At 44.2% G+C, this 24,909-nt stretch overlaps 1 protein-coding gene across 5 annotated transcripts in view; it reads left to right on the top strand.

The window, feature by feature from the left end:
* MGLL (monoglyceride lipase) overlaps positions 1-24,909 on the top strand; it is an 86,763-nt gene that overhangs the window by 48,135 nt on the left and 13,719 nt on the right. For all 5 annotated transcript variants that reach the window (XM_084634966.1, XM_084634964.1, XM_084634963.1 and 2 more), the window contains exons 4-6: positions 15,157-15,293; positions 17,367-17,477; positions 23,904-23,993. In XM_084634966.1, the coding sequence (XP_084491092.1) occupies positions 15,157-15,293; positions 17,367-17,477; positions 23,904-23,993 (338 nt within the window). The remainder of the gene's footprint in view (positions 1-15,156; positions 15,294-17,366; positions 17,478-23,903; positions 23,994-24,909) is intronic.

Below are 24,909 nucleotides of genomic sequence, written 5' to 3'. Positions count from 1 at the left end.
ATGTAGTTCTAAAGCAACAAAAAAACCATGTCCTTTGTGCATTTTTTTCAGGTGCTTTTCTGGCAATCTTTCTAGATTAAAAATAGCAAGGAAATGTTGGCTGCTACAGACATTAATTTTCTCTCCCTGTGGGTGTGAAACTCTCACTCCCATTAATGGAATCTTAACTCATGTGCAGGGAAAACAGAATATATAGGCCCCCCTCACTGTTCATAAAAGATCAGCATGGGGGCCAAACTCTGAACTGTTGTACCCAGTATGAAGCCAGAATAACTCCAATAAACTCAATAGAATTTTCCTGTGTAACAGAATAGAAATTGGTCCTTGCCACATGGGACGACAGAGTTCCAGTGAAGGTTGCCCCCTCTACTGCAGTCACGACATCGAATGGTCTGGCTTCTCAGAGCCGCCCTTACCTTCAGGGCAGCAAGGCCTAGTGGCAAGTGTCCAAGACCTCACATCAACAATCCACAGCTGTAGCGCCTAGTAGCAATAGTTTCCAGCCGTAGCGCCTAGTCTCAGCAACCTCAGGCAGTAGTGCCTAGTTCCGATAATCCCCAGCTGTAGCACCTAGTACAGATCGTCCCCAGCCGCAGTGCCTGCGGTCAGCAACCCCAGGCAATATAGCAGCAGTATCAATAGCCCAAAGCAATAGCACCTAGCACTGACAGCCCCTGGCAGTAGCGCCTCGGCACAGGTGCAGGGAGGGAAGGGGAACCCGGGCCCACCCTACTCCACTAGGTTCCCACCCAGGCCTCTGCGAAACCAGTTCCCCTGATGCAGGGCTTAGGTCTCTGTATCACCCAACATGTTCCTTGGGTTGCTTCCTACCCTTAGGCATGCCTCAGGCATCTCCTCAGCCGAGAGTGGCTTGGCATCCCCTTCAGTCCCCACAGCCAACTGGTTCTCCGCAGTGCAGTCAGGGTCCCCTGCCTCAGCAATCTTGGCGGTTCTTCCACAGGAGCCTGCGGCAGGTCTAGTCTCCTCCTCAGCCAGTCCAGACTGAGCTGAGCTGCTTCCCTTTATATACTCCCTCTACCAGGACCATGCCCAGCAAGGGCGAGGGGCTGTGGCCTCTTGGGCCCAAAGTAAATACTGAACACCTGCCTGCCCATTGCAGGGGGTGTACCAACCAACCATCACAGCCCTGTGTCATCTTAAAGTTCCCAGGGTGATAGGTCATTGGAGACAAACTCTAATTAGCCACTGTCACCCTTCTGCCCTGGAGGCAATCAAACATTGTCCAGTTGCTGCTGAAGCAACAGTGAAAAATTGTTACAGGGCCTTTAGCACAACCACTTAATGCCTGGATATACAGTTCCTTAGAGACAGCCTACGGATTGCATTGCTGATTATAGATCTTAAATTTATATAGAGATTTTCTTCCTGAGGAAGAAAATATTTGATAGCAATCCCTTCATCCCCTACTGAAATGCAGCTTCTTTTGGGGTGGAACTCAACGGCTATTTAACCACATGCAGCAGCATTATATAACAGTTTAGGACGACGGATCACAGTTAATCAATAGACTAGGGCATCCATTTCTGTCAGCCTGTTGCCTTAATATGCGTGAAGAGAGTGGGTTCAGTGCTGGCCTCAGAAACTGCATTTCAAAAGTAGCTGAATAAAGAACTGCATCTCCCATGAATGCGGAGAGATGTATTGGAAGGAGACAGAAGATCTGCCATGACTCCTTCACAAGCCATTCAAAACTATGTAAAGATTTTGCTGTGAATGTCTCAAAGGCAGGGCTGGTACAAGGACTAGCTAGCTAAACGATGCTTCTCACATCACCATTGCATCCCCCATATTACAGTGCATTGCAGGAGTTAGTTTTAATATTGCCAATTCAGTTGTAGTTCTGTTTGCAAGTGAACTCTGCAAAGAACCTGTTACTTTGCAACATGCTCACTTTGAAGTTTTGCTGTGGGATTATCAATATCACCTTCCAATAATGTCTTTTAAAGAAAGCAAAGCTCAGTGCTGAATCCAACCTTCCTTTAAGGAGGGGCCATTCTACTGAACTCAAAAGAGGGTGCCTGCTTATACCAGACCTGAATTGGATCCTTAACATTGACCGAAATTCTGAACTACACTTTACCTTGCTGGACTAGCTGTTGGAATTAACAGCTATTCTGATATACTAGGTCATTTTGTTTATCATCTGAGCACAGTAAACACTATAAGTGGCTTCACAGGAGTTCTCAGATCCCAAGCAATAAGACACTAATAAGTTTAGCCTAGAAAATTGCCCGTTTCCAATTTTTCTTTTTTTGCCAAGGCAACAAATAATAATGTATGTGTGTGCATGCGCTTGTCTAAAAATATCCTGGCTCTGCAAATGTGTGTCTGATGTGGGAGGAGAAGGCTCTCAGTGTACTGCAGTGTTTGTGTGAGGAAGGAGATGGAAAAAAACCCATCCTGTAAATGCTGAAAGAAAATAGATCATCCTGATCTTGTAGGGAAAAAGCCCCCTGTATTAGAGGATGGATGGGACACATCTCCTATGCTCTAGGCAGGTCACAGGCGGGATATCCTTAGTGTGTACTGTACAGAGGATGAGTGGGATATTCCTCGTGTATCTCTCCCTCTATGGTCTTTTAACATGCCCATCATCACAGCATCTGAGAGCACTGTATATACTAGCTATGTGTGTGCAGGTGATAAGCTATACCTGGTGTGTTCTGTGCAGGTAAAAGATGACACAGTTCACTAAAAATGGGCTTTGAGAGACATTTCAGAACTAGAAGGAAGGAAGTATGATCCAGTGGTTAGGGTGATAGCCTGGAATTTTGGAGACCTGCATTCAGTTCCCTTCTCTGCCACCAACCTCCTGTGTCACCTTGAGCGAGTCACTTGGTTTCTCTGTGCCTGGATCCCCTGCCTGTCCAGTGGGGAGAATAGTACTGCCCTACCTCATGTTGTGAGGATAAACACATTGACGATTGTAAGGTGCTCAAATACTAAGGTAATGGGGGCCATTTAATTACCTAGGCAGACACTGGTGAATATCTTGTAGGGAACAGTCCTGCCTTGATTGTTGGCAGGTGGATGGAGAACAAGTTCACTTTGTTTCAGAGTAACAGCCGTGTTAGTCTGTATTCACAAAAAGAAAAAGGAGTACTTGTGGCACCTTAGAGACTGACCAATTTATTTGAGCCTAAGCTTTCATGAGCCACAAGTACTCCTTTTCTTTTTAAGTTCACTTTATGTTTGTTGCTAAGAGATGGTTCCCAGCGTGAGGAAGCTTGTTTTGCAGCTCCCCATCTTTCTGGTGAAGTCTGAGCTGCTTCCTGTGTGTGTTTGTTCTGTGAGTGTAGCATTTGCTTTGCATGATATGAAGGATACGGAACAGTCTCTTGACTTTTCCAGATGTTGATTGTCCTGCTTTGATGTTTGTTCCTGCTGCTTTAGTTGTTTGTGTCTGAATGGCAGATGAGGTATGTGACTTGTTAAACAAATGATGAAAACAGCATCAGGGAGCTTTGAAATCTTGTATGTTTAATTAATGAACTTTGCTCACTCAATAAAAAGTATGTACTTGATTCATTTTTAAATAGCGTGTTCTGCTCAGTAGTGAACTGTTCTGATGTAATTTCAAATGTTTACTAGTACATTTGGTATTTTTCCACATAAACCTTAAAAAAAACAGGTTTCAGAGTAGCAGACGTGTTAGTCTGTATCCGCAAAAAGAACAGGAGGACTTGTGGCACCTTAGAGACGAACAAATTTATTAGAGCATAAGCTTTCGTGGACTATAGTCCACTTCATCGGATGCATAGAATGGAACATATAATAAGATATATATATATATATATATATATATATATATATATATATATATATATATATATACACACATACAGAGAACTAGGAAGTTGCCATACCAACTGTAAGAGGCTAATTAATTAAGATGAGCTATTATCAGCAGGAGGAAAAAAAACTTTCGTAGTGATAATCAAGATGGCCCATTTAGACAGTTGACAAGAAGGTGCGAGGATACTTAACAAAAAAAAAACAGGAAATCACCAAGTCCTCACACAGCCCTTGCAACCTACATTTATGATTTTGTCTTTGCATTTTCTCACCCACATCCACTGCCTGCGTGCCTCCACACAAAACGTGCAGCCTTAACTCTGATCACATGTTGTGATTATTTATTATTTGTATTGCTGTGACTCCTAAGGGCCCCACTCAGAGTCCAGGTCTCCACCATACTAGCTGCTGCACATGCAAAAAAGACAGCCGATGTCCTGACAAGCTTAAAATCGAAGTACAGATAATCTAAATACAGACATCAGCTACTAAAAATACCCTACTCTTCATAATTCCATCACCTAAGTAATTCAACTCCTATGACTTCCAAAACTAACAAACTCTTATGCAAACTATTTCCACTGCTATTGACAGTTATCCAGCATGACTCACTTCAGCATAACCATCAGCTAAAAATCCACACACTGTCCATCAACTTCAGTACAAAACCAGTTCAACACTGAAAAACCGGGACACCTCAATTTCTAACCACTCCACCTGGTTGGAGTTGAAAGTCACATGTTTGGTGTGGAGGTGGAGGGAGAAGCCATGTTTTGTGGGTGGTGGGTGTGGGCAAAGTAAGGTAGAGAAGAGGAAAATAATGGGTGTGGGTTGCAAGAGATGGGTGAGGACTTTACCAGTGATTTCATGGGGTTTTGGTGGCTGTGTTGATGCTATGTGCACTTGAGCAACTGTGGAGAAGGAGGAAGTATTTTTTTCATAATTATCAGTAATTTAGTTTGGGTGTGGCATTAGCCTGTCTGACTGGAGTTAAGTTCAAGGGAACTGTTATGGGGGAAGCAAACAGGAAATGAAACAATGGCAAAGATAAGGAAACAAATGGGTCGAAGGAAGCTATTAATTGGGGAACACCTTTGCCTGGCTCCCACCAGGCTAGCATAGTTTACTCCTTCCAAGGCTGAAGGCCAAGGATCAAAGGTTTCAGAGTAGCAGCTGTGTTAGTCTGTATCCACAGAAAGAAAGTACTCCTTTGCTTTTTAAGGATCAAAGGGGCTCCTAAACCTTAAAGATGCTGACCTAGGGAGGAAGGGGGACTGAGTGGCTAGAGATGAGCCTCTGGCAGAGAGAACAAGACAGAAGCTGCAGAAGGGAAGTGTGTTTCACTCATCCCAAAAAGAACAGGAGTACTTGATGAAGTGAGCTGTAGCTCACAAAAGCTTATGCTCTAATAAATTTGTTAGTTTCTAAGGTGCCACAAGTACTCCTGTTCTTTTTGCAGATACAGACTAACACGGCTGCTACTCTGAAAATCACTCATCCCAGAGATGGACGTATCTGGGCTGAGGAGAACTTTCAAAAGCTTGAAAGGTCAAGATTTAGGTGCAGGACTGTAGGTAATACCCATGCATCTAGACCTATGTACCTTGGATGAATAAATAATGCTTTGTTTTGAAGAGGCTGTTTTTTAGAGTCAATTTAATCAGCTGCTGCTCGCATGTGCCCAGAGGAAACAGCTTACGGGTGCCTGGGCCTGTCAGATAAATGCAGTTGGTAAACACAGGGCTGCTGTGCAGAGATCCAGTCTAAGAGTGGTTGGACCACCTGGTACCACCCAGAGTGAGGTGCAGGAAGCCAGGCCTGTCCCCTGATGGCGGTGCTCAAGGGAGCCTCAAAGGGGCAGCACACCCGATGACTGCAACAGCAATTTGAACTGGGTTTTAATGATTTTTGTTTGGGGGGAATCTAATAAGGATAATGCCCTCCTACCCCCATAGGGTTTGAATATTCACCTTGTCACCCTGCTGTTTCTTTGGGTTCCTGCATGGGTTTATTGATCAGAGAGGCAGTGGGGTAACTAATGAGTCCTACAGCTGGAACTTGGTTTGAGCTCCAATGAAACGCCCTCCTTTCCACTACACTGCTTAGAGTGATGGCAGGATCCTCCATAATATACCCGCTGCTACGGCCCAGCTACTTCTGAAGCAGTAAAACCCTTTCTAGCCTCCAAAAGGCTTATTGGAATTGAAAAGGAGCTTCTCAGCCGCACTCCAGCTTATTAAATCAGCCACACCACTGCTGCATTGAATCTAATTTCTGCCTTGCTGAAGGTCTCTTGTGGCATAATTAATAAGCGTCCCTTATGTGTGGATTCTGCTTTATGGGAGATGCTCTTGACTATGTAGGTGATGACAGAGTTTTCACCTTTAACTACGTTTACAAATCTCTGGATCCCAGCTTCTTTCTTAGTGCCATTTGGATTTAATATTTATTTACGCTCAGAGTGGGAGCTGAATTCTGGCTACAGGCAAAGCACTGCTTGGGCTGGTAGACTGTGATCTTCTCCCTCCCTCCTTCCTTCATCGGTTAATAGCTTCCCCTTTGAACTGTAGAAGCCTAGAAGTTAGAGAAAGCCTAGTGGGAAACTGTGACCTAGAACATGAGTAAAAGGAGAGATGTATCTTCTTATTCTTTCCCCTTATTTTACAACCTGTTGGATCAGGGGGTTGTCTACATTGGCACTGGGAGTGTACTTTCCAGCTCAGATAGATGTACCTGCACTTGCTCTATTTTTAGCGCACTAGCAGGATCAAAGTGTAGCGACAGCAGCATGATCAGCCACCCCAAGTAAGATCCTGTGTGAGACCTTAGATACATAGTGGGGTGACTAGCCCATCCCATCACTTGCACTGCCATGACTACACTTGTATTTCTAGCAGACTGGCTCAATCAGAGCTAGCATGGGTATGTCTCCTCAAACTGGAAATTACACCTTCCATCTCCAGTAGAGACATACCCTTAGGGACAGAGTTCCATCAGGGAGCCCTGTGATAATATCCTACGCCCTGGTCACTAAGCAGCCTTTGTCTTAAGTAAAAAGGAGTGTAACCCAGACTCCCAGACCTGACCTCCACTGAACTTTGGATCCAGATTCAAGCACTGCATCTCAGCTCCTCTCTAGGCTGAAGGTCTTTCACCTCATGCTTCCCAGTCTCATGGTTTTTCAGTGGTAAACTGGGAGTGAAGGGATAAAGGGCAGAATATGCCCAGAACTTCTGATCTCACTGACATCATTTCAAATCTGGAGTGACTCCACTAAGTCAACAGATTTACCCCAGCACAACTGAGATTAGTATCTGTCGCTGCATTTTCCCTGACCACCTAATCCTCCTGCAATGAAATGTTCTAGATAAAGCTGTGAAAAACGATTCACTAAAAACCAGAGTTAGGCTGCTGCCTGTGTCTTAGAAGGCTTGATTTACAGGAAAGGATTAAAATAAATAAATATGTATGGCTTGTAAGTAATATGTAAAGTGATGATGAAAATCCATAAATATTTGACGGGTTTAAGCACCAACGAGGGAGGGTACCACATAGGAATTTAAGGGAGATAACAGAGGAATAGGATGAAATTATGATCATGGGATCTTTTGGATTGTGGAATAATCTCCCAAGGGAAGTAGTGGAAGCATCATCATGTGAAACATTTAAAACTGAAGAGAAAACTAACAGTCGTTTGATAAAGAACAATCCTGCATTGGGGTGAAAGTGGGCTGGTACTGGCGAGTACAGCATACCAGTAAGAAGCTGTTACCGGCCCGTACCCAGCTGGCAGCGCCCCTTTTGCGCCTCCTCCCCCCCCCCCCGCCCACCCCCGGGCCACCGACAGAGGGGGCAAAAGGGGCAGTTGCCCTGGGCCCAGCCATTTAAGAGGGCCTGGGGCTCCTGACCACTGCTACTGCGGCAGAAGCCAGAGCCCTGGGCCCTTTTAAATCACTGCCGGAGCCCCAGGCAGCGCAGATGGGCTGGTTGGGGGAGGCTGACCCCCAGCCCTGCCCCTTCTGTCCGAGGCCCCGCCCCTTCCAGGTAAGAATTTAATATTACTTTCACCCCTGTCCTGCATGGACAGGGAGCTGATCTGAAAGACCTAGTGGGATTTTTCCATCAATAATTTACATGATTCCAGGAAGATTGAAGCCTTCCTTCCCCCAAAAAGGGATCACTGTGTGATGTTGAGAAGAAACCAGGCTATAAAAAGCACCAGCACATTGCCTAGTTCTCTTTACTCCTCTCTAAGTTTGAAATGAAAGCTGCTAGCACCTTTTATAAAAAGCCTTTCAAAAGGACCTGGTCTCTCCAGCAAACTCTCCACATATTGACCTTGATGAGGTTTAAACAGTCTTCACCAACCCTCTAATACATCTGTGAAATAATGTGACAGAGGCCCTAGGACCTGGGAGAGGCGAAGAGCAGATGCTACCATGATATCCAGTGTGGCTAATGCCTTGCTTATCTAATTTAGTGCATTTAAAGGCCTGATTTTTCAGCCATGCTGAGAACTGCAGCTCCTATTGACTTCAAGGAGAAGGCATCATGCTATATGTTAATCATCCCCAGGCTGTCACCAGCAGGAGAAGCACATACAGGGTGCCCAGAGAGCAAGTGGGAAAAATCGTGACGGGGGTGGGGGGTAACTGGCACCTATATGAGACAAAGCCCCAAATATCAGGACTGTCCCTATAAAATCGGGACATCCGGTCACCCTAAGCACCTAGCATGGTTATCATGTGGATGACGGGTTAGTTCCTTCAATGGTGGCAGTGCAGGGCTGTGCAAGTTCCTTGAGCTCACTCATCAGGAAGTGTCAGAACACAAGAACAGCCACACTGGGTCAGATCAAAGGTCCATCTAGCCCAGTATCCTGTCTTCTGACAGTGGCCAATGCCAGGTGCCCCAGAGGGAATGAACAGAACAGGTGATCATCAAGTGATCCACCCCTGTCACTCATTCCCAGCTTCTGGCAAACAGAGGCTAGGGACACCATCCCTGACCATCTTGACTAATAGCCATTGATGCCATTGCACAATTCACCCTGTATTAAAGTGTGTAAAGTTGCACTGTGCATTTTTGCTGAGCACCTCTGCAAACTTGCTCATGTGTCAAGTCTCCTAAAGAGCGTGAAGGGCTCTTGGTGACTTCACTTTGCAGTCTTTTTTCAAGAGCAAGACTCCATCACACCAGGGGGCTGGGGTCAAAGCAGGCAAGGTAATTCTAGGATGTAGGAGCAAGCAGAACTGCGCGAATAACGCGGGCAAGATGAATATTTCAGCAAATCCTTGCTTATATGTGGTAGCTCTCTCTCTCTCTCCATACCCCCAAATGCTCCCTCTTCCATCCCCCCACCCCCACCTTCCAGCAAGGCTAGTCAGTAGTTCCCCTTCTGGAAAGATGTGTAACAATACAAGATCTAGACTCCACATAATAGTTTAGGCTCCTGAGGGCTGTAATACTTTGGTCTAATTTTGGTTGTTGGCAGGGCTGTAACCAGGATGGGGCGAGCAGGGCGCAAAGCTGAGGGGGCAGGAAAAAATGGTAGGGGATGGAAATATGCTTGTTCACCCCAGGCACTAAAATGCCTAGTTATGGCTCCGGTTGTTGGGTTTAGTGTGTGGGTGCTGGTAGCCTGTGATATTCAGGATGTCGGAGTAGATGACCTGGTGGTTCCTTCTGGCCTTAAATTACATGACTATGATTCTTAGCTGAAACTCATGTGCCCAAGGCCCCATTCAGACATGGTTGAGTTTGTCATCCGCTCCTCTTGCTGTTCTGGGTTTGGACTCTAAGTTATTATATTCTGATCAGACGTTAGGGAACAGTCCTGCTCTGGCCATGGGGAAGGATAAAATGGCCTAATGCTTATTTTCCTTTTCTAATATCAGTGGGCAAAATCCTTGCAATCCTCCTTCAGTCCTTACTCAGGCAAAACACACAACGTTTTGCAATGGTGCTTTTGCTGGAGTAAAGAAGGCAGGATTAGACCCTCTCATTTTAGGAATAACAATTTTAAAAAAGAATAGTGGCCTGATTTATTTAAAAAACAACAACATGCATGCGGCTGTACACTGAGTTTGTGCATTTAGTTACAGCTATTGCATTGTCGTCTCTCTGGCTATTTGCATTTGCAATAGTAGTGGTTGAGTGGGCAAATTAGACACACAATTGCATAATTTGGAAAATCAAGCCTGTGTTATAGAATTTGTGTGGTGATGACGTCTCTTCCATTTTCAGCCCCGTCAGCGGAGCGTCTTGAAAGGCTTGTCATTAAATGGCTGTCTCTGTACGTTAGATAAAAGTTCTGAGCAAGGTGGCTTACTGGCTCGTGTATTTTGGGATTTCTCGCCTCAAAGACAAGTTGTCCAAATCACGGGGCTTTAGAGCTTGTGGCATTTCTGTGACCCACTATTGTGCTCCTCACTTTTGAGGCATCACTTGCTACATCTGTGAAATGTCTGGAGGATGAAACTAAGCTTTTTTCTGCACCAACTTTCATGAAACTGGCTTTTTAGAACCGTTAGGCCAGATTCATCCCTTGTGTAACCCCATTGCAGATATTGGGGTTTTATTAAGGATGCATTTGGCCCCTTTACTCTCTCACAAACTCTTCCAAAGTCCGTAAAATTTGAAGGAAAAATAGCAGCAGTCTTTACTGTATTGATGTTTGGTTGTGCCACCTCCTTTCATTTAGCTCAGAAGGTCTCAGCTCCCTGCCCTGAGCAGTTGTCAGTTGGGAGATTTTAACTTTTAATGAACTCATTACTGTTCAGAGCAGGTTTGGTTTCTTAGGGAGGAAAAGATAAAAGTGCAGTGACTGCTCTGTTAAAATAAAATGAAGGGGAAAAAAGTATGTCTTAGTGTGATCTACACAGACTCTCTCATTAACACTGCTGGATCGACAATAATAGTATCAATGCCAAAAATAAAAATATATTAACGGGGGGAGGGGGTGCAGGAGTCTGTTCTCCCTTTATTCACATGCATCACTCCTGCCACTTGCAGCGGGAAATCCCCCTAATCTGTTGTTTTTTGAGATCTGAGAGGGGAATGCTCATCTCATGGGTGCAAACAGGGGGAAGGGAATCAAGACTCCTGGGTTCTATTCTTAACTCTGCCATTAAATCACTGTGCCAGCTTGCAGAATTCACTGAATCTCCCCAGGCCTTTCCCTATCTGTAAAACTGGAAATACTGACATGGCTCTTCCCCTCAGAGGTGTTAGGAGAGTCCATTCCTTAACATTTGTGAAGTGCTGAGACTTCTTTGGATTGAAAGGTACCATTTCAGTGCAAAGTGTTGTTATGACTTTATATGCAACATTAAACAAAATGCCTTGCACACCACTAGAGGCGTTTGTAGAGGCGAAGATTCTCAGAGGCACAAATGGCAGCAGGGTGTCTAACTTCCTCTGAAAGTCAATGAGCCCTAGACATCTCACTGCCGTTTGCATAGGGCAAGTCTACACTACAGCATAGACGCTTCCTGCATCAGTGGAAGGGGTTTGTCTATTGATGTGGTTAATCCGTCTCTCCGAGAGGCAGTAGCTAGGTTGATTAAATCATTCTTCTGTCAACTGCAGCTACACCAGGGGATAGGTCGACCGAAGGACTGCACTCAGCGTACTCCTGAGCAACATAACTAGATCCATCTCATTTTTAAGTATAGACCAGGCCTGTGCCAGAAAAGGTTTGCCAGGATAGCTATACCACTGTATCTAGACTGGTGACCCTCTGAGCATAGACACAGCTTATACCAAAATAGTGCTTTTCTTAGTATAGCTTATACCAGTTCCCTGAGCGAAATAAACTATACCAATGTAAGAATGACTCACTGGCTGGCACACACTCCTTGTGGCTGGGCGTGGCATTGCAGGCTCTTCTACTATAGAGCCCCCTGCAGACAACCTATCTGGCTTGGTCTTGTGACTCAGCCAGCCCAGCAGCCAGTTGACTTTTAGTCCCAGCCCTTCCAGGGTAACAGAGTCCTATAAAACAATAGTCCAGTGATCTTATGCCAGCCGGTCCTTACACCCCTTATATTAGGGCTTTCATGCCACCTTCCTCCCAGCTGGTAGGGAAACCCAGGCCCTCCTTATCCTCTGGGTTCCTCTCCAAGGACCCTGTAGCAAACAGCTAACATCTGCTCCTTCAGATTCCTTGCTGCCTTCCTCAGCCTGTCTCTAGGTCCTTTTCCCCAGCCCCTACCTGGGCTCACTCATTCACAGACCTTCACCCCTCCCCAGGCACTGCAGAATTCTTTGCAACTCCTGTACTGAACAGTGTCTTCCAGGGCTTTTGCCCTGGAGAACTGGCTCCTGTCTGCTTCTCCCAAGGCCCTCTGTACACCTCTCTCTTTCCTCCTGAAATTCAACCTCTGGAGTCTTGCTTCTCTGGGGGGGTCTTGTTCTTTTGTCAAGGCTCACCACAAGAGCTCACTTCACCTCTGTGGCTTCCCGGTATCTCTCTCAACCCTTTGCCAAAGCTCCCTTCTTGAGACAGGATCTCAAGGCCTACTCTGTCCCTCAGCCTCCTGATTCCCTTCTACTGCCCTGAAGGCCTTCCTTTATTAGTGACCATGGCTCCTCTCAGATAGGACTAATTCAAGCTCCTCCACTCTGCCACAGCTCGGCCTAATCTTTAATTGGGCCTGACCCATCCTCCAGGTGTAACTGAGTACACTAACTGCTCTCTGGCTCCACTGAATTCTTTTTGTATCACTGGGGTATGTACGTCCTATTAGAATCAACAAAAGCACTTTTATGCTGGCATAACAGCATCTACACTAGGACTTTTGCCAGTGTAGAAATCTCATTAAAAAAAATAAGTCACACTCCAAACCAACATTACTATAATGGCAAAAATGTCTAGTGTACACCTGGCCTAAGCATGGGAGCATGCACCATGTGCAAGGAACTTTCCAAACACCGAATAAAAGATTGTACTCTATTCATGGCAGGATCTATCATAAGAGAAAAAAAATCAACTCCACATAATAAAGAGGGCACCCTCTGAGGGTCTGAGCCTGCAAAAGCCACCAAGCACAGTGCTTTCTACTCTTAGTAATCCCAATGAAGTCAGTGGGGCTAAAGTACCCACTTAAGTGCTTTCCTAACTCTGAGGCCAGGGCAAGAAGCACTACAATCAATAGTGTGTTTGCAGGATCAGCCCACGTGTTGGCAACATGCTAGTATATTACAAATGACATGTTACAGTACATCACTGTACCATTTGTAGAGACAGTAGCAAGCATTTAGCATATTTCTCCCAAAGTATCTTCCATACATCAGTGGACTGAAAACAGCTTTACATGACCAATAAATATTAAAATGCAGAAGAGACGTAGAATTTAATCTTTTATGGAAATGAAGCCATGTGTAGAGTTAGTGATGAGATTTATTTTAAACCAATGTTTTTAGGAAAGAATATGGAATGTGAGCAAGTGTCTTTCGCAACCTGCTGTACAAATACAGTCCACACACTGTGTGGAAGCCAAACTCACCCTTTGCCTGGTATTTGATTTCAAAAACAGAAATTAATAAGATCATATAAAGTGTTGCTCACACCTTTTCCCTAGACTTGGCTACTCCCAGGATTCCTCCTTCTGGCTTGCTCAGCCTACACCTTAGATCCTCTCTTTCTAGAGAACCTCCTCTCCACCTCCCTAACATCCAGGGGAGGTAAGAGACACCTGCATCACTGAGTCAGAAGGACCCACTTAGCATTTCCCAGCGGGATCAACACCTGCAAAGAGGGTAGGTGTCAGAGGCAGACATGGCCAGCCTGTAACATGGAACCAGTAATTTTTGTTTCCCCCAGGTCTCCTTAAATGACAAATTACATTGAATAGAAATGGCAAGACTCTTTTTTGGGAAAAAATAATTATATTCATTATATATATCACACAATGTGTGTGGTTATGATAATCATCATATATACACTGTTGTTTCCACAATGTGTGATACAGATTTCTAACCTTGGCATGCTAATAAATGGACTTTGTATGGTGCTTATGGATGTCACTAATCCCTCCCCTACTAAAGATACCATTGTTTCCATAGTAACTAGTGTACTTCAAAGAGGAAAAAAGGCAGAGGAGACTAAAAATTGATCAAAAACAAGACAAATGCTGTGTGTAGCATAAATAGACTGTCAGGGTGGGAGGCTGGGGGTTTGCGTTACCACTTGTTTAGGAGGAGAGCCTTATTTACACTCCCCACGCTTGTGGCCCTACAGTAAGCTGGCATTTGAACTCAGCTCTCCATCGGTGAAGGCTAGCGCACTAACCCATTGCCCCAAAACAGCAGAAGGAGAGGACAAGGCAGGTCTCTCCAAATATAAAAACTGTTTCTGAAACAGACGTGGCAAAATCAAAAACCAGAGTCCCAAGAGCCCCAGAATGTGGGAAAGTTTGTACACAAGTCTGAATTTTGCAGACCTGCTAGCCTATAATAGTCTAATCCAGCAGTCCTCAAACTGTGGGTCTCGACCCCAAAGTGGGTCACAAGTTCGACTTAATGGGGCCTCCAGGGCCAGCATTAGACTCCGTGCCGCCAGGGGCTGAAGCCGAAGCCCAATCAACTTTGTGTGGCCCCTTGCTGTATGTGGCCCCAGGCAATTGACCTGCTGACCACCCCCTAATGCCAGCCCTGATTCTAGACTCTAGAATCTAGAGTCACACAGGGTACTGGGGTCATGTAGTAATTTTTGTTGTTAGAAGTGGGCTGCAGGGCAATGAAGTTTGAGAGCCACTGGTCTAATCCAATATCTAAAATTATCTGTCTCTCTATGTATATATACACCGCACCCCTCAACATGGCATCTGAGTGCCTGCATCTTAGCGTCCACAAATTCTGGGGAACTTTGGATCAGGATCAAACTCTGAACTTGGGATCTGCCTTCTGTCTCTATAATAGGCCAATCCAAACCCCCAGAACGGAACAGTCCCTGAACTTGAGAGTAGTCAGAGACTAGCTCTGAACTCTGTTAGTCAGACCTGTCTCTAATGATGGGGAGCCAATACGTATGTGAAAAATTAACAATCCTCTTAGACAAGACCTAGGCAGCCACAAGCTTGCTTTGCTGTCCTGTGTATTGTACTGTGTATTTCTACAGGACACTGAAGTTATCCATTATGAGGTATTGGGGAAGGAAGCTGAGTGGGACCCGATTTATGCAATAAGCAGTGTATGTGGGAACTAGAACATTGCTGACCTACTTACTGGTCTATTGCATTTCTGATGCACCCATATCTGGACTATCTAGGTGCCATGTAAAAGGTTAATATTGTTCTGTGTGATGTAGAAGCAATGTTTTCCTTTCCCCCCTTACAGTTGGCCATGGGCAGAGTGAAGGTGACCGCATGGTCGTGTCAGATTTCCATGTTTTCATCAGAGACAGCTTGCAGCACATTGACCTCATGAAGAAGGATCACCCAGACCTCCCCGTTTTCATTCTGGGGCATTCCATGGTAAGCACGCTACACCGTACACCTTAATAGTCATCATTACATCTGCCACAGCATTATGGATCCCATTCTGGGGGATGGGAATCACACAACCTACTATAAGAAATGCAAAGTAACAAACAGTAGAACCTCAGAGTTACGAAAACCAGAGTTACGAAATTACCGGTCATCGACACACCTCATTTGGAACCAGAAATATGCAATCAGGCTGCAGCGGAGACAAAAAAAGCCAAGTACACAACTGTGTTAAACGTAAATGATTTTAAAAATAAAGGGAAAGTTTGTTTCTGTGCTTGTTTCATTTAAATTAAGAGGGTTAAAAGCAGCATTTTTCTTCCGCAGAGTAAAGTTTCAAAGCTGTATTAAGTCAATGTTTAGTTGTAAACTTTTGAAAAAACAACCCAAACATTTTGTTCAGCATTACAAATATTTCAGAGTTACGAACTACCTCTGTTCCCGAGGTGTTCGTAACACTGAGGTTCTACTGTAAAAGCTTCCCCTCCACTGCCTCACCCCTAGCGGGGACTTCAGTCTCTGTGACCCATTCAGTCCTTGGCCTTTCTGCTGAGATCAGGATGCTAGTGCCATTTGCAACAATGGGCTAATTAGTGATGCGCATCCCTACCAACCCACTAGGAACCAGACTGAGTTGGGGCACTGAACAACTGGCAGATGGTAACTTCTTTCATTCACCAACAACCAGGCTTGTATTTGAACCGGTAACCAGGAGGTTATACACTCTGGCCTTGTGAGTGGATTGGAAATAAAATATGGCGACACACTGTAGTCTCATTCAATTACACAACTGTACTGGACAGTGTTTCAGGGATTAGGGATGAAAAACTAAAAGGAGGATTGGTTTTGTGAGCAGATTTTAAGTGTGATTCTGACAGCACAGGCCAAATCCCGTGGATTCAGTTAGGCAATATTCCTATTGGTGTCACGGTCATTGTCCCTGCGTACAAAATATGAATAAGCACTTCAGGATTTAACCCCATGTTCCGATAAACAAGAATTCTGATCTAAAGCGCATGGCATGCTTTTAAGAGTTCACTGTACTCTAAGCCTGTGTAACAAGAAGCTAATTTCCAAGTACCAAGCCAAATAAGGTCATTGAGATTCTTTTTGCTGCTGCTCCATTTAAACAAGCCAGTGGTTCTTCAGCCGCATGTAAGTTCGCCAAGCATTTTCCTTCACAACTAATCCTCTGTGATCTTTACTGAGCAAGCGAGCCAAGCACCCCAATTCCTACAATTCTCACACAGTTTCTGCCAGCACTTGACTTGAAACTACATGGGAATGTGCCTCTGTTTAACTTGCCGCCCATGAGTAGGTTGCTGATTGTAGAGTTCTGTGAACTGTTTGCTCGGGGGGGGGGGGGGGCGGGGGGGATGATGAAGAAAGAGACATTTGCCAGAGGATAATTTTGGACCTATGGTAATTATCCAAACCTTTATGGTTTCCATTCCCAGGTGACAATACTTTATTACCCATAGATATCAGTATAACTCGGAAATACTGGGTACAAACTACTGCCTGCTTTTCCACTACCGTTGTGTCCCATTCCCGCTCATCTCCACGCTTTCTGTCATGCATCCACCTCTCTGATCCACTCCACCAAGTCCCCACCTTCTCCTCCTTCAGGTCTCACGGGAAATTTATATTACTTCCAAGAGACCTTTAATTTTTAGTCCTCCCAACAGAGGCTTGTTCAAGCCCTGAACCTGCAAACACTTTATGCACATGAATAATCCAGTTAAATTCATGGGACTGCTCATGTGCATATAGTTAAGCACGTGCATAAGGGTTTGCAGTACTGAAGCCTAGATCACAAAATCCTACTCCACCCTCCAAAAGCCAGCCATCCCACCCCCAAAAAACCCCACAACAAATCTATCCCTTTGCTTCTAGTTACTCCATCTTTTGCTTGCACAAAGCATCTAGCCAGCTCCCTGGAGCAGAGAACTTTGTTTTGTACCTGCCAGTAAAGTGCCCAGCACACGACCATGCTGTACAAAAAGTAAAGAATGATCATCTGTATTTGTGCTCAGGCTGCCTTTCACTTTTGTATTGCAGGGAGGAGCCATCTCCATCTTAACTGCCTGCGAGAGACCACATGAATTTTCAGGCCTGGTGTTAATTTCTCCTTTAGTTGTGGCAAGCCCAGAGGTAGCGACGCCTATCAAGGTAATAGCAATGGATGTAAAAAACCCACACACACACACACACACACACAAACAGGAAAGAGAGGGACCACATTGTTCTTCTTGTGATCAGATCATTTTAAAGAAGCAACTATGAAAGAAATCCTGTCTCTAACTGCAGGTGTCCTACCTAGATCCCCATTCTCTGCATCACATGGGATCCGGCCATCACTTTCTTCCTCCATCAGCCCCTGTTTCTAAGCAAATGCTGTTTATTCAGAAAGGAGAATTTACTGTGGCCTCTGGTTCAGGAAGTTTGTTTTTTTTATTAGTCAAATCAGAAAAGGGAAGAGGGATTAAAAAATCTAGATGATTAAATTCTTCCTGCGCTGGAGTGGGAGAAGAGTCTGTGATGAGAACAGAGCATGCAGAGGCAAATGACTGCAGGCCCAAACCTGCAAGGCACTGTGTACCCTCAGCACCCAATGAAGTCAGTGAGAAAGGAGGGCTCCCCATAGGGCACACAGCACCTTGCACAGTAAGGCTCTAATGCTCTAGATGGAAACAAAGAAAAACACTCAGGAAGGGCTGAAAGTCAGTAGCTTTAACAGTGGTGCGTATAGCCCCCTTGAGCTGTTGTTTTACTTGTCATGCCCGAACCTGATGGAGCAAGGGCCATCACGCTCATCCTCTTGTGGCAAGAAGAGTTTGGCGTGGCCTGGGTAAATGATGATCAGACGGAACATAAGAGAGGCCCAGATTCCGCAGTCGTTGCTGCCATAGAACAGAGCTTAACCAGCCACAGGCATGTTAGAAGAGGTGTACAGAACAGTACTGCACCTGGGGTAGCACCTGGAGGCATTCTGGCTGTGGAGGACAGTCAGGCAGAACAGCTCAAGGGGTGCATGGGGGAGCATATGCAGGAGTGGCATCCACCATGCATTTTAAAAATGCAGCCTGTGTTCTCCCCGTGCCCTGTGACTCCCTCCCACAGAGAATGAAAGCACCCGGCTACTCATTGCACAAATGCACTTTCCTCCCTTCTTGCTCACCTAAGTAAGAGCAGCCAGAAATTGGCCCTGTGTTGTCAATTATGTGCAGGATGTAAATAGCAAGAAGGCAAGGGATTATTTCTGGTGGCACGAGGAGATGGAACCAGGGGGAATCGTATAGAAGTAGGAAAAGAAAAATATAAGATGAATAATAGAAAGCATGTCCCTAGTAAGCCCTGGAATCTGTTTGTGTCTGAAGGGAACTGGTAAAGGTTGCACTGCTTGAAACATTTACAACTAGATGGAATAAATCCCTAAAAAATGTTCTGTAAGAAACAATCCTGCACTGGCCTCCCAGGAGAGGATTAGATGGGACCCAATGAGATTTTTCCAATCTCTAATTTGTCTGACCTTTGTTACCATTCTCCATTCCACTTGGCCTTTATTGACCAGGTCCATTTACTTTTCTTTGTGGCTGGATGTCAGCTGGTCCCAATAAACTTCTTGTTACAACTTCTCTGATCACTCAGGTCTTATTTTCACACACTAAAATTGCACTGGTTTGCTAAACTTCAACTAAATCTGTTTTTAAAATGATTTAGTTGAACTGGGGTAAAACCCTGTGTAGACACTCTTATTTTGGTTTAAGAGTGGTTTATTTCAGTTTAGCTTAAACCTGTTCCTAATCAATTTAAGATGGCTCAATATAAGACCAGTATATATTGGTTTAGGCATTCCCACAAAGCCTTTTGCACCAGGTTAACAAAATCAGTTTTAAAATCACACTTCTAGTTAAAAACCCATACAGACTGGTGTGTAGCAAGCCCTCAGACGTTTTTCCATCTCAATCTGGGATTTCTCTCTTACAGACTGGGGTGGACAAGGGGAAGATTGAATGGTTTGCCAAACCTGAATGGATGTACTGTTCACTTCTCTTTTGCCTCAGACCAAAACTGCCTGATTACGGTCTTCTCCGTTTTATTGAGTCTGACCTGCCAACCACTCCCTAAATAATCCATATTGCATCAGCTGCTGCTTCAAACCGGTTAGGAGATAAAATCTTCAGCTATCAAATGTAGCTAGGGTGTTTAACACCACAGTATTTTTAATTAAAAGCCCATTGTGTTATAGACCATCACCATGGCCCTCACAAAATCAATGAAGCCACATTGGAACCTTTTGACCCTGGAAGCTCTGGTTTATAACATGAAAGATTATTTTTCCAGTGGCAGTGACCTTGGCTCTTAGAATCATTGAGCTATAAGCGGTATTGACTGATGTCCCCTACACTAAATTTACAAGGGTAATGTGGCTTTTCACATATCTCTGAAATTCCTTATGAGTACGGTGTCCAAATACCTCCTTATCACTGGCAGTCAGTCATTTTGACCATAAGATTAGTTATATCTGTGCATAAGTAATATTTGTATATATGCACACACAGAGGATGGGTGTGTGTGCATGCACAAACATACATACACACACAGCCTGATTCTTCTCTCATGCAGTTATAAATGAGGAGTAACTCCACTGAAGTCAGTGAACTGCACCTGTGTAAAACTGGGAGGTATGGGAGATCAGAACCAGGCCCTCTGTTTCGGTACTGGTTTGTTGCTATTGACTCAACTTGGTGAGAAATGAGTGAAAGCTTTGAGAACACGTCCAAAGCATGTGCCAACTTCAAGACGGGATGCAGAGATAAAGTTTCTTGACACCTTAAATGACTGTCTCTTGGAGCATCTAGTCCTGGAACCCACAAGAGGAGAGGCGATTCTTGTTTTAGTCCTAAGTGGAGCACAGGATCAGGTCCAAGAGGTGAATATAGCTGGACCGCTTGGTAATAGTAACCATAATATAATAAAATTTAACATCCCTGTGGTGAGGAAAAACACAACAGCGGCCCAACACCATAGCATTTAATTTCAGAAAGGGGAACTACAAAAAATGAGGAAGTTAGTTGAACAGAAATTAAAAGGTCATAGCACCAGAAGTAAAACCCCTGCAAGTTTCATGGAAACTTTTTAAAGACATCATAAGAGAGGCTCAACTTAAATGTATACCTCAAATTAAAAAATATAGTAAGAGAACCAAAAAAGAGCCACCATGGCTAAACAACAAAGTAAAAGAAGCAGTGAGAGGCAAAAAAGCATTCTTTAAAACGTGGAAATTAAATCCTAGTGAGGAAAATAGAAAGGAGCATAAACTCTGGCAAATGAAGTGTAAAAATATAATTAGGAAGGCCAAAAAATAATTTGAAGAACAGCTAACCAAAGACTCAAAAAGTAATAGCAAAAACATTTTTAAGTAAATCAGAAGCAGGAAGCCTGCTAAACAACGAGTGGGGCCATCGGACGATCGAGATGCTAAAGGAGCACTCAAGGATGATAAGGCCATTGCAGAGAAACTAAATGAATTCTTTGCATTGGTCTTCATGGTTGAGGATGTGAGGGAGATTCTCAAACCTAAGTCATTCTTCTTAGGTGACAAATCTGAGGAACTGTCCCAGATTGAGGTGTCATTAGAGGAGGTTTTGGAACAAATTGATAAACTACACAGTAATAAGTCATCAGAACCAGATGGTATTCACCCAAGAGTTCTGAAGGAACTCAAATGTGAAATTGCAGGACTACTAACTGTAGTCTGTAACCTATCATGTAAATCATCTTCTGTACCAAATGACTGGAGGATAGCTAATGTGACACCAATTTTTAAAAAGGGCTCCAGAGGTGACCCCGGCAATTACAGGCCGGTAAGCCTGACTTCAGTACCAGGCAAACTGGTTGAACATGGTTTTTGTAAATGGAAATCATGCCTCACCAATCTACTAGAATTCTTTGAGTGGGTCAACAAGCATGTGCACAAGGGGGATCCCGTGGATATAGTGTATTTAGATTTTCAGAAATCCTTTGACAAGGTCCCTCACCAAAGGCTCTAAAGCAAAGTAAGCAGTCATGGGACTAGAGGGAAGGTTCTCTCATGGATTGGTAACTGGTTAAAAGATAGGAAACAAAGGGTAGGAATAAATGGTCAGTTTTCAGAATGGAGAAAGGTAAATGGTGGTATGCCCCAGGGGTCTGTACTGGGCCCAGTCCTATTTAACATATTCATAAATGATCTGGAAAAAGGGGATTTGCAGATGATACAAAACTACTCAAGATAGTGAAGTCCCAGGCAGACTGCAGAGAGCTACAAAGGATCTCAAAACTGGGTGACTGGGCAACAAAATGGCAGATGAAATTCAATGTTGATAAATGCAAAGTAATGCACATTGGAAAACATAATCCCAACTATACATATAAAATGATGGGGTCTAAATTAGCTGTTACCACTCAAGAAAGAGATCTTGGAGTCATTGTGGATAGTTCTCTGAAAACATCCACTCAATGTGCAGCAGCAGTCAAAAAAGCAAACAGAATGTTGGGAATCATTAAGAAAGGGATAGATAATAAGACAGAAAATATCACATTGCTTCTATATAAATCCATGGTATGCCCACATCTTGAATACTACGTGCAGATGTGGTTGCCCTGTCTCAAAAAAGATATATTGGAATTGGAAAAAGTTCAGAAAAGGGCAACAAAAATGATTAGGGGTATGGAACGGCTGCCATATGAGGAGAGATTAAGAAGACTGGGACTTTTCAGCTTGGAAGGGAGACGACTAAGAGGGGATATGACAGAGGTCTATAAAATCATGACTGGTGTGGAGAAAGTAAATAAGGAAGTGCTATTTACTCCTTCTCATAACACAAGATCTAGGGGCCACCAAATGAAATTAATAGGCAGCAGGTTTAAAACAAACAAAAGGAAGTATTTTTTCACACAAAACGCACAGTCAACCTGTGGAACTCCTTGCCAGAGGATGTTGTGAAGACCAAGACTATAACAGGGTTCAAAGAAGAACTAGATACATTCATGGAGGATAGGTCCATCAATGGCTATTAGCCAGGATGGACAAGTATGATGTCCCTAGCCTCTGTTTGCCAGAAGCTGGGAATGGGCGACAGGGGATGGATCACTTAGTGATTACCGGTTCTGTTCATTCCCTCTGGGGCACCTGGCATTGGCCACTGTTGGAAGACAGGATACTGAGCTAGATGGACCTTTGGTCTGAGCCAGTGTGGCCGTTCTTATGTTCTAAAGGTTAGGTAACCACAGGTGTGTGGAGCCACGACAACAAAAAGTGAGCCTCATTAGAGTAGTATGTGCTCGCATGTGGGAAAATTCAGATTTACTCTCTCTTTGCAAGACTCCCATCATGAGGGTATAAATAAGGACACACACACACGGAGAGAGAGAGAGAGAGCGCAGATAACAACAGTGTGTCTTAAATTAAAGAAGGCCAGAGAAAATTTGCTCCATCCCTAGATAGGAATCTTACCTGAAGTTATAAGCTTGTATTTATACCCATGGTGACAAATTCATTCCTGGTGCAACTTCATTGACCTCAGTGGAAATGAATTTGGCTCATGGGGTTGGAGTACCAATGGGGTATCAGTGTACAAGGTGAAAGTTACATGATTTTACATATCCCCCTAGGAATGGGGTTTCCTTGACATTTACTATGAGCCTTCACTCCTTGCTACTCTCAGAGAACTCTAATTTCATCCTGGTAATTTTCCTTTGGATAGTATCTTTGATACAAGAGCATCAGATAATCCTATGTAATGGTTTACAGTCTGTGCTTTCAAACACAAGCGGAGTATGCAGATTACAAATTAATCTTGCAGGTAGTATCTGTGGATGCAGTAGGACAGTACAAAGGCCAATTACACATTGTCATCTTTTCTAAGCGGTGACCACTGAATTAGAAGACAGTTATCAGAGAAGAATCTTGCATTGGAAGGATTGGGAATGTTACTGAAATAAAGAATGTTCTTTCTCATGCTAGTGCTTTCACGCTCAGGCTGCTGAATGCTTTTGTGTTTGATTCCCAGGAGACAAGCGAGCAATAGATTTCCTTAGTCAATGCAGACACATTTTACTGTTGTTTATTTGCAGACTCCCTGGAGAATGTCCTTAGCAAAGAGAGTCCAGCCTCAGCAAGTACTGTAAATTGCACAAAATATCACTTAAGTGCTGCAGCCTGAGATCAGAACTGAGTGATGGTAGGAAGGGGCAGCAGCAACAGCGATGCTGCCAGCTCCATAAAACAATGACCCTTAGCAGGCTGCTTAAGCCAGGCCTTTCCCACATTGACTTGAACTCTCATCTGCAAGGGGAAGAAATGCAGAGTGTAATGTCAGGGCGGTTGTGAATATTTCATAGTATTGTGCCCATTCTTGTAATTGATGCCAGTGGATATCCAAATTCTTTGGTTTCGTGACAGTTTGGTAATATAGGGCCAGATCCCTAGCTGGTGTCAAATCGGGACACTCGACTTCAGTGGTGCTATGCCAATTTATGCCAGCAGAGGCTTTGGCTTACGTATTTCTTCTCCTTGCTGCCCAGTTAATTTATTTCATTCATATCCCACAGGTTTTTGCAGCTAAAGTGCTCAACTTTGTTCTACCAAACCTGACGCTGGGAGCTATAGACCCAAATGTGGTTTCCCGGAACAAAAAGGAGGTGAGGATGTTAATATCATTTTTTAAGTCATTGGAACAGTGGTACATAGCCCCACTGCTGGCCCTCTGTAATGGAGCTGAACATCTTGAGCCAAATTCTCTGCTAGTGGAAAGGGGTGAAATGCCTTTACAGCCAATATCTGTGCCCATTTACATCTACAGAAAATTTGGCTCATAAGCTGACTAGTCCAGTCTGGAACCATTCAGTCACTAGTTCAGTGCACTCTGCATCCATGTCCAGTTATGGGCAGGCGATCCAAGATCTGGGCTGTGTGATGGTCACACTGGCAACAACAACAACAAAAAAATGGGACCCATAATTCACCACCAAGTGCAGCTCCACTGGGGCAGCAGTGATAGAAGCTGTAGTTTAGACAGGGCTCAGATACTTTGAGGACCACGTTTCTCTTAATCTGCTTTTCACATAAATACAGTAGCAAAGACGATTGAGTCTCATCTACGCTTACTATTATATGTATTGTACTGAGATAGGGGCTAGGAACTCCTGTCATAGAGCAGGACCCCATGGTGCTAGGTGCTGTACAAAGATGGTCCCTGCCCCATCATTTAACCACTGTAACTAACTACAGGTTTCAGACTAGCAGCCGTGTTAGTCTGTATTCGCAAAAAGAAAAGGAGGATTTGTGGCACCTTAGAGACTAACCAATTTATTTGAGCATAAGCTTTCATGAGCTACAGCTCACTTCCTCGGATACATTAGATGCAGCCGATGCAACTAATTAGAGCTTCTACCATTGTGAATTGTAGGCCCCCATTTTTGCCAGTCTAGACAAGGCTTGTGGGACAAGGCTGCTGTGTGGAAAAGCAACACCCCTCCTCCTGCTTACAGACAGCCTAGTTCGGCAGTACTGGTAAAACCAGCTGTCTTGTCAGCTGCTGCTGCAGCAGCACCACTA

This window comes from Lepidochelys olivacea (assembly GCF_965140295.1).
Source record: "Lepidochelys olivacea isolate rLepOli2 genome assembly, chromosome: 7".
Lineage (NCBI taxonomy): Eukaryota > Metazoa > Chordata > Testudines > Cheloniidae > Lepidochelys > Lepidochelys olivacea.
This window is presented reverse-complemented; position numbering and strand designations above follow the sequence as displayed.